This window comes from Macrobrachium nipponense, chromosome 1 (genome assembly GCF_015104395.2).
Source record: "Macrobrachium nipponense isolate FS-2020 chromosome 1, ASM1510439v2, whole genome shotgun sequence".
NCBI lineage: Eukaryota > Metazoa > Arthropoda > Malacostraca > Decapoda > Palaemonidae > Macrobrachium > Macrobrachium nipponense.
Genome location: NC_087200.1, coordinates 139,264,082 through 139,277,366, shown reverse-complemented (window position 1 = coordinate 139,277,366; position 13,285 = coordinate 139,264,082). Strand labels below are relative to the sequence as shown.

At 35.8% G+C, this 13,285-nt stretch overlaps 1 protein-coding gene across 6 annotated transcripts in view; it reads left to right on the top strand.

Moving 5' to 3' along the window:
- LOC135219683 (receptor-type tyrosine-protein phosphatase N2-like) overlaps positions 1–13,285 on the top strand; it is a 303,910-nt gene that overhangs the window by 239,084 nt on the left and 51,541 nt on the right. For 5 of the 6 annotated variants that reach the window (XM_064256633.1, XM_064256637.1, XM_064256635.1 and 2 more), the window contains one exon: positions 6,534–6,731. In XM_064256633.1, the coding sequence (XP_064112703.1) occupies positions 6,534–6,731 (198 nt within the window). The remainder of the gene's footprint in view (positions 1–6,533; positions 6,732–13,285) is intronic. The other variant, XM_064256636.1, reaches the window with a different exon arrangement.

Genomic DNA, 13,285 nt, shown 5'->3' with positions numbered 1-13,285 from the left:
CCTTTAGTCAATTTTGGATAATTTTTACTTTTCTTTTTTCAAATACTCGAAGTGAAGTAAATGCACCTACATTTTACACGTTTCATTTTTTCACGAGCTGATGAATGACTCTTAGCTTCACCGACAAATGCCTTTTGGTCTACGTCCTTTTGTAAATCTTTTTTTTTCAAACTGGAAAGTAAAAAAATACGTTGAGCCGTCCGATGATGTTACATAATAGTGAAGTGCATTGCGCAGAAAAATAAGAATAAAATCGATTTTCTATTTTCGTCTATTAATAGCCAAGTAAGCTGTTTTCTTCAAGTGCTGACGTGAGTATGACGAGTGACTTTGCCTTTGAATAACTCAGGCCCGAAGAAAAGAAGAGGGTAAACATGACGAGCCTCAAGGGAAAGTTACACACCAGCAAAAACCCATTTAAGGAGAGATTATCATCTCCTGCATAACGTATTTGGTTATTTGCCGTGTAATAATTATTCTAATTGTTATCAAAAACAGAGTAGGTTTGCAGGGAGGGACATTCCGCGTCAGAGTGAATAGCTCAGTCGGTTAATGTTATTTCGTGGTACTGAACAGCATTTTGCTGTTTTGTGAGTCTTAGTTTTCAATGGGTTATGATGATTTATTCATAAAATCCTATGAGACAATTTCACCGTTTATTATTATATCCTTGACTTTAAAACTTCCGGAATTCTTTTTAGTTTTCTTGTATGGCCGTTTCTTGCAACTTCTTGACTCCTGCACAGGTCATCCCATTGCGAGTTCATTGGGGGAGACTGATTTAATCTTTGTAATAACATCGTTATTAAAGAATCCTTATAGAAAAAAAATAGAAAAATTAGAATAAAAAGTCGCAATAATAAACGTACAACTCTCCATTACCGTTGTTAAAAATAATAGGTCGCTTTTGGGGAGAAGAATGACAGTCAAAATATTATCGTTTTTAGATTAGGATCTTTAGAAAACAAATATCTGGGGTTGTCAGATTCATGAAGATTGTTTTCCCGACATCATTAAAATGACCGGACCAGAGCCTCTCTCTCTCTCTCTCTCTCTCTCTCTCTCTCTCTCTCTCTCTCTCTCCTTTTGTAATCCTGCCGGAAATGCGAAGATAATTCAGATGTTCTGGCGTAAATATCTTTTCGATTTTCACACAATTTAATTCCTAAATTTTCATGTAACCCAATGTATGTATTTCAAGAGGAAGCCAGTTTTGGTTGGTGTGTTCAGGAAAAATGTCAAGTATTTCATATTTTCCGCCTCAGTACCGAGATGTTAGAAAGGACATCTAACAGTTTTTCCATGTAAAAACTTTACATTTCGTGTAACTGGAGCAAAAAAGAGAAAAAGACGAAAAAAAAAGCTCAATAAAAACACAACGTATTGGAATTGCTGTTTCATCTCCACAACAAATAATAGACGATGAGAAGGGAAATAAACTTTCTGTGGTAGGTCTAGACCACGAGAAAAACCGAATAAAACGGCAAATAAATAATTGCTCTGCGGTTTCCTCTCTCCTCATTCATATATTACTGAAAGCCTATGTTTTGCTTTCAGTGATTGGTAACCCAGACCTGTCAGTACCTTCGACAGGGTGGTTATGATTTTGATCCGTTTTGGTTCTTTGTATGTCCGTTTCTTTGTAGCAGAATTAAAAATAAAAAATACGTGCAGACTCTGACGAGCTTTGTACCAGTACGAAGTTTATACCAAACGGTGGACCTCGTGACTGATCATAAATTATTAGATTTCTGATGATAGGAATACAGTAAAATTTATTTCGTATTATTGGCTGTTCTGAAGTTAATCATTTGGAAAAGTCATTGTTTCGATGGATCTATTCAATTCTAGATTTAAACTATGTTCAAGAGAGACTATACTTTCCTGTGCCATTACCTAAATACACTTCTGCTGTTATTTTACTAAGATTCAAATGTACTAAATGTGATCAGGTTATGAGGAGTTAAGAAGAAACAGCCCTACTTAGATGAGAACTATGAGAAGGGAGACTGGAGATAAGTGGAGATTTGTGATACATACAGATATACATGTGTCATACATATCACGAATCTCCTATACATGTATCATACATGTCAGGAATTCCAAGAAGGCCTCACTCTTCCAACCCTTCCAGCAACCACAGCAGTCCAGTTGAGTTGAGACTTTCACATATGTAGTGTTTTCTCAGTCATACCGAGGACATACATATCCAAGCTGTCTCCAGCATCATATCATCATTATCTCACCTAATTCAACGGACATATAATTTGCCTTATGGAATTATTTCTATATAATTTCCCTTATGGAATTATTTCTAGCTCTATCCTGCCAATTGACTCTTAATATTCTGTCTTGAAGCTTTATTCTTTTATCGAAATAATCCCCGAAGTATACTTTCACTGTCATTCTGTGACTATACAGATCATACTAGTGTTATTCATAATCTTATTTTCCAAATCTTATTCACCATGCACATTTTTTGATGTGTCTCTTTTAGTCATTAACTACATTCCAACTTTGGGGAAATATTCAACTTTCAGTCCTTTTTTCCATCTGATGCATATTCGTCCTATTGCTCATACTCTGTCTTCATTACTTCAGCTTCTCTGATTGTTTAGTCCAAACTCTGTTGCGCTGTTTTGTTGCCAATTCAAAAGTCCGCATCTAAACCTCGTTTCCATCTCCGGTCAGCTATGGCTAAATAACGTTCGTTGTAGCACCTCACTATTTACCGCATATTCCCTTGACGAGATCCCATTCACATTAACGTTGCGTCTACTTCGCTCTTGGAGGATTTCAGTTAGCTTTACCCGTTTACCTTGAATGGCATAATGACACTGTGAATGCTGCCAGATGCCCTTTCTCATAATTAATCAGCTTTTATCAAATGTTTTTTCCAGTCTAGTGAGAGTAAGTAAGCTTACTGGATATTTCCATGACAACGCACGTAAGTGCAATGCCATTTTAGCTACTAAAACTGAGTCGAGTCGCTTTTCTTTGGTACCTCAGTTATCATTTCCAAGACCCAGTCATCAGGCTTTGTTTCCTCATTTCTTATTCTACAAAATAGTCTAGTTAGTATAAGAGGTGCCATTTTAGTTTCAACAAACATGTCTGCAGTGATTCCATCAGAAACTGGAATTTTCCGTTCCTATATTGTTGATTCCACTTCAAAATCTGTAAGCATATGCTAGTCTATGCAAGTCTTCCTCGGCTTCCCTCTCTTGTGTGATTATTGCCCATCCGTCCTTTTTGACTGATATTGTCCAACTTTTCTTTCGCCCATTCCTCTGATACAAACTTAGTGAAGAGGTAAAATATACAACAAGCGAGGCAAGAGGAGAAAGGGAAAAGCAAACATGAATTCTGCAACAAACGTAACAAAAGAAAGGGAACTTGGCATAAACAAGACGAAAAGGCGAATCGTGCTACAATCGAGGCAAGGGCCAAAGGTAACTGCTTGAACAAGCGCATATAGTATGAACAGCACAGCACATCAAGCAAATAAGAAGGGGAAACTCGAGACAACCAAGCAAAGAGGTGAATCGTACAAGCTGCGAGGCAGGCAAGAGCAGTATGGGGGAACTTGTTATATATTACACGCAGAAGTGAAGCAAGAGAAGACTCGGGGAACTAACCATAAACGGTATGACAACAAACAAACTTAGCAGAAACGTAAATGATACAAGAAAAACAAAACAAAAATTAATCGGATGAAAAGCGGGTCGTACAATTGAAGCAGGTGAAGTAAATCAGCAGCAGTTATGAAGTAAGAAACGAGTGTTAAAAGTGCTTGCATGAATTAAAGTGTAATGTCATAGAAATAAAGTGCTGACAATGACAGCGCTCGGAAGACAGAGCAGAGTAGTCAGCATGACACGTTTTTGATAAAGACGGGTTAAACAAATTTTCGGAAAAATCTGTAGTTGAAGTTTCAAAAGTTGGCATAGGTGAACAAAACACGGACACAAACAATAGCAGTAGCGTTAAAAATATATAGTTAACATATCCAGGGAGAAAGAAAGGGTGTAAATTATAAATAGAAGTGTTGACTAAATACGAAAGATGAGGGGAAACATTGCTGACAAAGAGTTTCATCCTTGACTCTGCAGTTATAGGGTAATTAAGTCAATTGCCGACAGCTGGACGAAAGAAGCAATGCATGTGCATGTATGCGTTTCTAACAACTGTGGAACTGTTTTTCCATACAAAATTAAAAACTCTTTAAATTGATTTCTGTTTGCTTTTGCCACGGCAGTATTATCTTAATGAGAAAATTTAATCTATATAATAATAATAATAATAATAATATAATAATAATAATAATAATAATAATAATAATAATAATAATCATGTGAAAGCACATTGTATAGTTATTGCCCAGAAACTGCATTCATTTGGAAACAAACATGTTTCTCTTGACAATAGTTGTAGTATTAATAGAAGCAGTGACTATCTTTTCTAAAAAGAACTTCACGAGCGGCATTGCTTTTCACGATGGTGTACTCCTTAAAATGCCTTATCGACGTTGCCTCTTATTACTACAAAGGACGTCTATGATTTCAATAATGCGCCTATGGAGGCGCAGGTGGTGTTTCAGGAAATTCCCCCGAAAAGAAGAAAAAATCAGACAGGTGTAAAAGGAGAATTCACAGGAGATTTAGAATTCATACGTATAGAAAAAAAAAGTAATGACGCCTTTGAGGAAATGGTCCAGTAGGCCCACAGAGAGAATAAACGTAGGAGGGAATGTGAGGGCAAAAGTGGATGGATTTTTCGGAAGTCGTCGTCGGAATGTAGACGTTGACAAAATAATTACTGCTTACCAATAATGGACAAATCTCTGGGCAGAGGAAGCAGAGCATTTCCAAAGCATAAGGGCGATATTCCATTTGAATTTCCGAGATTCGGGACCAGTGCAGCGGCAGATTCTCCCATAGCCTGTATACAAGGGTCCTGAACCCTCTGGGTAAGTGGGGCAAGGGGCAGGGGGAGGGATATGAGGGGTAGTAGGATATGGGTAAGAAGGGATGGTGACAATCAATTTGATGCTGAAGATGCTGGCGTCGCTCCCGCGTCTGCGTCTGCTCTTGCTGCTTTTCTTCTCGTCACCATTATCGTGATTACCAATTCTTTGGAGGAAAAATTGTCCCCTTCCCTTCCACTAGTCCCATTACACACCCGTCCCATCATCCTCCCTAAGAGATTATATTGGGATTTGTAACTTGCTGATGGGTGGTGGCGGCTTGTGGAGGACTCGTCCTTCCCCGTATGACGGTCGGTCATGGTGGGGACCGTTACAGATCGAGGTGATTTTCTTTCGTCGTAAAACGGGAACGGTAATGAAAATGGGTTTTTGGGTGGGCGGTCCTGCTGATGAAAGGTGTGTAGGCGGAAGTTGCATGGCATTGTTCTGTCATTCTCAAATAAATCGAGGGATATTCTTAATGCTTTGTAACGTCACCAAGTTCTGCGCGTGGGTTGACATTTTATTCTTTGGATATTAGGTACGTTAACTTACCTTTCCAAAGCGCGAACCAAGGTAAGCATAAACTACTCTGCCTAGTACTTGTGTGCTATGTGCTGGTGGGCCCGGGCGAAACGGTGGCAAATCTAAATGTAGAGCTGGTTTCCCATAGACACACACACCCAAACATGCACAATTATAAGCTTTGCATTATTCATAGATTTTGATAATCTACCTTCAAATGCGGATTTATCTGCTTGACAGGCGACTTTTAAGATTAGTTGGTGCTTTTCATTCTGTGACAGTTGCACTATGAGTCTATGGCATCTGGGAGAAATAGTTGGAGCTATTTTGTGACAGTTGTACTGTGGCACGGGGGAGAAATAAATGGAGCTCTTTAGTTACATCCTATTTCTTAAAGTTCGTTTTCCACGGACACCTGCATTAATGCCTGATGGAAAAGAGCAAGCGTCACTTGGACCAAGCTTGACTACAACCTTAAAATGTGTACATTTTACTTATTTCTGAAGTGCATGTATAAGTCTGTATATTACTAGACTGATATCCATATTCTTATTAAGACTTTTTCTTTGATTGAACTTTTTTTATTATTTCTTACATATAAAATATATACATTTTTCAGCGATTGTCCAAGTAATATTCTGATATCTACAGTATTTGATATATATAATATATATATATATATAATAATATATATTAATATATATATATGTTTTGTGTGTAAACAAATTCTTCTGTTAAAAGCCCATTAAAACACTCTGGTTTAAAGCTAAGGAATATATTTCTCAAATGTAACTACTTCTCTCATTCACTTGATAGTCCTTAGCACCAGTGTGTTTCAATGGGCCTTTATATATATATATATATATATATATATATATATATATATATATATATATATATATATATATATATGTGTGTGTGTGTGTGTGTGTGTGTGTGTGTGTGTGTGTGTGTGTGTGTGTGTGTGTTCGTCATTCAAGGAGATAAATTTTAGTATGTAATTTGTATACTAACATTAACTGGCTTTCTATTATCTTTTCAGACCACCATGTTGGCGTTAGTGTACAGCTCCAACAAGAAACATATCGTTGCTGCTGCAGCCATCGTGTGTGGCGTCATGGCTGCTCTTCTGGTGGTGGCGTCCGTCCTGTTTTTCCTGAGGAGGAACGCCAAATCCAAGGCTAAGCTACTTGGCCTCACGGCTCACGACACCGAAGCTTCTAAGGACTACCAGGTACCGGTACGCCAGATTATTTTTCATTACCTAGGTAAAATTCTATGAAATCATCTACCGATCTTTCTCTCTTTGATGTTTGACCATGACTTTGGCACTGGTTAGAAAAACTCCATCCCTCTCTCAAATTACCTATCAGTGTCAGAATTAAGACACGATTATGTGGTTTTTGAAAACTATTGTGTCCCTGTCGCGCTGTCCCTATTGTATGAGGTTCATTCTGTGTGACTGCTTAAAAAAACTAATAATCCCCTCTTGTCAGAGGGTGTATCTATTCCCCTATATAGCTGCCTTTGTGTGTATAATGTTGAACTTTCACAACTTTCTCTCAAATTTTCTAAGAGTTACCCCGATCTTTTTCTAGGATGTCTTTCTTCACTTTTTTTATTTTCCTTTGCCAGCATCTGAGTAACATATATATACTTTATAAGAATAAGCTGTTTTTCCAATCTTCTCAGAAGAAAATAAAGAAAGTCATCCTAAAATAAGAAAATGAGACGTTGGTAAAACTAAATTCCCTTTTATATTTAACCCCTTGTATTTTTTCGTCATTTTATTTTTAGCCGTAGATACTTCACTATCGGTATTTTTTAAAAATTCACTTCCAATTGTTGTTCTTATGTTGTCGTTCTTTGCTGGATAAGCTGTGCTAATTGCGAAAAGTTTGGTTTGTGCATCTTACTCCGTCCATAACCTTAATATCTGGGACGCCATTGCAGCAAACCTGCATCAGTTGATTGGTCTGTTCCTCACTGTTTAAATTCTAATTTGACAAATTAGCACAACCCGGATTTCAATATTATGTAATAACACGTGTAAAAGCAGTTTTCTTATGCTGTAAGTTATCTCTCAAGTACCACAATATAACTATGTTGTCAAACATTGGGACATGCTTTTTCCACTGTGCCAATACCTATATATATATGTGTGTCCCTTTCTTTTTATTTGGGTATTGTATTATTTGAAGAGTAAAATTAAATGTTTGGGAAAAGGATGGTCATTTGCTGATATACCGTATAAGCTTTACAATGAGCCTTTACCAGATTTTTAATGGCAGGGTTTTAATAGTCTCACTTACTTTTCTTGGCTCTTAAATCCACTTTCTTAGGTCTAAGTTGAAAAAATGTGAACATCCTGATTTATTCGATGGAAATGCTTTTGAATTTTACACACAGTGTTAACGTTAGGCAATATAATAATAATAATAATAATTAATAAATAAATAAAATAATATAATAATAATATAATCAAATATAATAATAATAATAAATGTAACCAGTCTCGATCAGAATTATGCTAGATAATGGGGGCTGTAAAAAACGAGTGGTTAAGGTGTACTAGTAGAAATCGCAACAGGCTGAGCTTTTCGGAAAATTAAGCTTCCTTCTTCAGAGAGACTGCAATAAAATGTCATTCCAATCTCTCTTAAAAAGAGAAAAATTCAAGGTAACAGGTGATTCCGAATAGCTCAAGAATTTGTTGATGGGTCTTTTTATCATGCAATATAAAAAATAATAATGATAATAAAAAGTCTATCAAAGTTATGATTCTGTTGCTTAACTCTTTAATGTTCAGAGGATCGTTGAATTGTTCACCGTATCCCGTTCCCTCACACACTGCATACTGTCGCGTCATCGTCCCCGAGCGTTGATTTGCCCCGAGGGTACATAACCATCGCGACCCATAGACGGGGGACTGACTCACTGACATTTTTTCTCCCCTTATGAGGAATAATTACATCGCACTCGTGATTATAGCCGAGACAAAAGTGAATTAATGAGCAGCTTCACATTAATTATCAGGAATCCAATATCTCTCTTGGCCAACAGGCTAATTGTATGGTAATAGTTTGAGAACTTTGAAGACGGCCGGATTGATTGAGGAAAAGTTTGTGGCTCTGCTTTTGTTTGGGTGTTGGTGGCGAAGAAGGGGGTGGTGGGTGGCGGCTTGGGGTTAGGTCTGATTGTCTGGGTGTTGGATATTGGAGAAAAGGATTGTGAGACAAAATTTGGTGGTCCAGATGTAGTTTGGGTGAAAGTGGCTTTTAAAAGGACCATTCACAAACTTTGCGAGGTAACTAGAACCGTGAAACCAAAGTTAATACTGACTGCTGAGACGGAAGCATCTCATTTCAAGGGGTCAGATTTAGATGTAATAAAAAAAATCACAAAAAACTCCACTGTTCATAATAAAAGTAAACAAAAACCTTGAGTCAAACTCACGATACATGTTCCCTGTTTTGGATGTTACCATTGTCCCAAATTGGCACCTTTTCATTAGTTAATGTACGGGCGACAATTTTAATACTAATAACTTAGCAGCCTGAGGAGACTTCTACTTTCGATAATATTTGTACCCCTCGGTCAGACTTGTCTTGATCACAGGATTGTTCTTTTTCTTGTCTACATCCTCAGTATATTTGCATGCCATGAGGGTCTAGTTTTTTTTTTTTTAATCTCTGCTATATAGAGAATTATTTATGGTCGTTGGTAGCCATGGTAAAGAAGGGCGCTGGACTGGCAACGCCATTCCAAAACAACAATTGTTTGGTTGCTGAAAGGTTAATGGTAGCACCCTGTGAAGCCACCTTCTCAGAAGAAATGGCGTACGGGTGCACTTATCACGAAAAACTCGAATTCACTCACCACCAGAAATCCATTCATCTAAAGTACAAACGTGGAAAAACACACTCGGAAAAGTTCATTCTGGAAACCGTGATTAGTAGTAGTAGTAGTAGCAGTAGGCGGTGAGAAATTATTATCACGGGGATCAAAGCCTTAATTACCTTGGCATCACGAAGGCAACATCGTTGCTTACCTTGCTGCGTTGTCCTGGAGAGATGGTGACGGTAATCACATTAGCTCCGTTAAATGACGTTCGATATATTGTTTTGAAATATCTTCCATACCATCTGCTACCTTACAAAGGCCAATTTTGCGTACTAAGATAGTAATCTTTTAAACTATTTTTACAAATTATTTATAATTAGTAATAAATAAAATTTTCATAATTTGAATTATGATTAACTATAAATTCTCTCTCTCTCTCTCTCTCTCTCTCGGTATATCTGGTAATGATAATTTTTGCATTGTTAAGGTTTTTCTTCTGATGTTTTCTTTGTCAGCTTTCCTTGTTATTTCCACTTTCAGCTGAATTTGCTCAATTTTTCCTCCCTGCTTTGCCTTGTGCGTTGGAGCCCGGGATGTAATCTAAAAACCATACAAGTTTTTAAAACTGCTGCTCCGTCAGAACTTCAAGATTAGTAAGCTCAAACTTTTTCGCTTTCCTTCTGAATACCTCTTTATACTTGTGATGCCGTTCAAAAATTATATATTTATAGTATATATATATCATATATATAATATATATACTATATAATTAATATAGATATATAATATAATATATTACATATAATATTAAGAAATGAGCTGCACATTTTTTGCTAAATCATCTGATACTCTATGCGTATGCGTGGGTTTTTGTGTGCTGTGTGAATAAACAAGTGGATTAAAGAAAAGGGTTTTCATTAAAGAAAAAAAAGTTTTTTACTAAATATTGCAGACAGTTAGCGATTCTGTTCTTAGGCAAGAAAATGGATACAATTAAGCGCGTTATTAATACGCCTTTATACGGAAAAATAGCAGTAAATACTCACACTCCATATAGATATATATATATATATATATATATATATATATATATATATATATATATATATATATATATATATACATATATATATATGTGTGTGTGTGTGTGTGACGCGAAGCTAACCCCATTAAGGAAAGCAGTCCAGTGTAGAATATCCGTGTAGGGGAACAAATGCCGTTATATGAAGGAAAGTAAGAGAAAGGTCAAAGAGCAAAAGAGACCACGAGTAAAAAGTAAAGCCTTGATAATATCTGAAGATTCAGTTTCGACTCAGTGGAGTGAGTTGAATGTGTCGATGTAGAAAATTAGAATAACTAATTCAGTGAATTGTGAATATAAATACAATCGTGGTATGTTCATGAGATTACCAGTAACTTAATACTGTGTTTGTGCAAAGTACTTTTCATTGAAGAAAAAGTTCTAGAGATAATAAGAAATGGGTATAATTGTACACTTGCACTGATGATAATGCAGTAGATGACATAAAATTATTATAGAGGCACAACAGTGCCAGAGGCGGTTGACAGGAGCCTGATACGGTAAGGGCATTTTTTGTAAAATTATGAAAATCACTTTAATACATCGGTCTAAAACGTTTATGATAGATTACGTAGATGGTGAACAAGGTGCGGAAAATAATCAAACCTAAAAGACCAACAGATAGGCCAAAGTTGTCATGAAAGATTAACATAGGATACCTCATTACTCCTGCCAAACGTTTGGAAATGTTATGAAGACGCACTGGTTTTCACACTGCTGGTTATTTTCTTTCCAACGATTTGTTATTTCAAATCTGAAAGGCAATCGTGTACCTACTTATGAAATGTTGAATAATGCAATCGTTGATAGATTAAGAAAAAATAACTCCATTTCTAGTAAAAGCCAACAAAATTAAAATTCAATAAGAAAAGGACAAATGGCTATTTGAAAATTTGAATACATTCTTGACAGTAAATCTAATACATTTTGTAATCCTGGCGAAGGACGTCTTTCTCAACAGAATTCAGATTAAAAGCAACTTCCTTGCCTACGGCTTGGAACAAATTATGGCTCCAATTTAGGCTTTCAGAAAAAAAATTAACCTTTTCAAAGGCATGATGAGTTGCATATAAATTCATCAAATACCAAAAGTGTAAGATACAATAGAATAATTAAAATACAGCATGGACTGACCAGCTACCATATTATTATTAATAATAATGGTTTCTTTGTAAATCTTCAATTTTTTAATTGCATAGAAGCCAATTTCAAAAAAGCCAAAAGCAACTGACTCCTACTACTGACTCCTAAAGACTTCGAATTTTTTATTACATGGGTATATTTCTTTCGTTCAAGTTCCAATCTTCCACATGAAAGGCAGGTCGGTACACAACTACTGTCAAGAACATTATAATGAAATGGAATTACAACGGCTCCGGCTTTATATTACTGCGTAAACTGTAACGAATTAAAGTAACTTTTCGTCTCAAGCAAAACGTGCTTTGGTATTTGGAGACGATCTGTTTTAAACAAAATGAGTCTCGGTATTACTAAACGGGCGAGGAGGTAATTTGGGAACTATTGCGCCTAAATTAACTGTGAAGAGGCTAACTTTGGAAATTAAGCAACGGAGGAATCTCCCACCATAGAAGTTCAATTCCTAGAAAAGATTTACTCGAAAGTTCAATATTTCCGCATTATAGTACTTCTAGGTACTGAAATTTAGCTTCTTGACTACTGTGTATGTACCCACACACACACACACACACACACACATATATATATATATATATATATATATATATATATATATAGATATATATATTATATATATATAATGAATATATATTGTATATATATATATATATACATACATACATACATACATACATACATACATACACATGAAACCCCGTTCTCTGGAGGTAGCTGTAACATTAAAAAAAAGAAAAAAAACTTCACTGTCACATTCATAATACATCAATTGCATAGTCATATATAAACAAATCCCCCTTTGTCCCAAACTTATGATAATGTCGTTGGTTTACATATAGTTATCTGGATGCTCGGAGTTAAGTAATTTTAAGTGATTGAGACACTTGCTCAACCTGCTAGAAAAGCTACCGTTTTTGTCGATCTCAGCAATGAATAATGTACCTGGTAGCAGGTGGACTGTAGGTGGTCATAATTATATTGAAAAAGTGCAAGGGTTCATCTACATCATCCTATAAAAACCCTCGGAAAACCATAAGGACAAATCTACTGAGACGCATCCACTTAGAGGAGAAAAACGCCAAAGGGTAATATTATACACACAAACACGTATATGGAAAGTTAATAGGTTATTACAACTGTAATAAATTCATGTCATCTGGTAAAAAGTGACTTATTACTACTATATATATATATATATATATATATATATATATATATATATATATATATATATATATATATATATATATATATATATTTCTCTGCGGACTGGCTCCCACTCTTATCAAGTAGTGAATGGCAGAAGTTACATTTGCGAAATATATAGTGGGAGATATGCCCTTAAGTGATGCCTAGGGTCACGCTCAGCCGAAGTTGGTAATGTCAATTGTCTTATCCGCTTCATCATTTGACAGAACCAACGCCGGCCCTAGGCATCCACTAAGGGCATATCTCCCACTATACATTTAGCTAATTCAACTTCTGCCATTCACTACTTGATAAGGGTGGGAGTTCGTCCACCGAAATACAGTCCTTAGCTTTAAACAACCAGAGTGTTTTAATGGGCTTTTTATATTTGAGACGCATCATGTTTTAACAGAAGAATTTATTTACATATAGTATATATATATATATATATATAGTATATGCATATATACATTATATATATATATATTATATATATATATATATATATATGTGTGTGTGTGTGTATA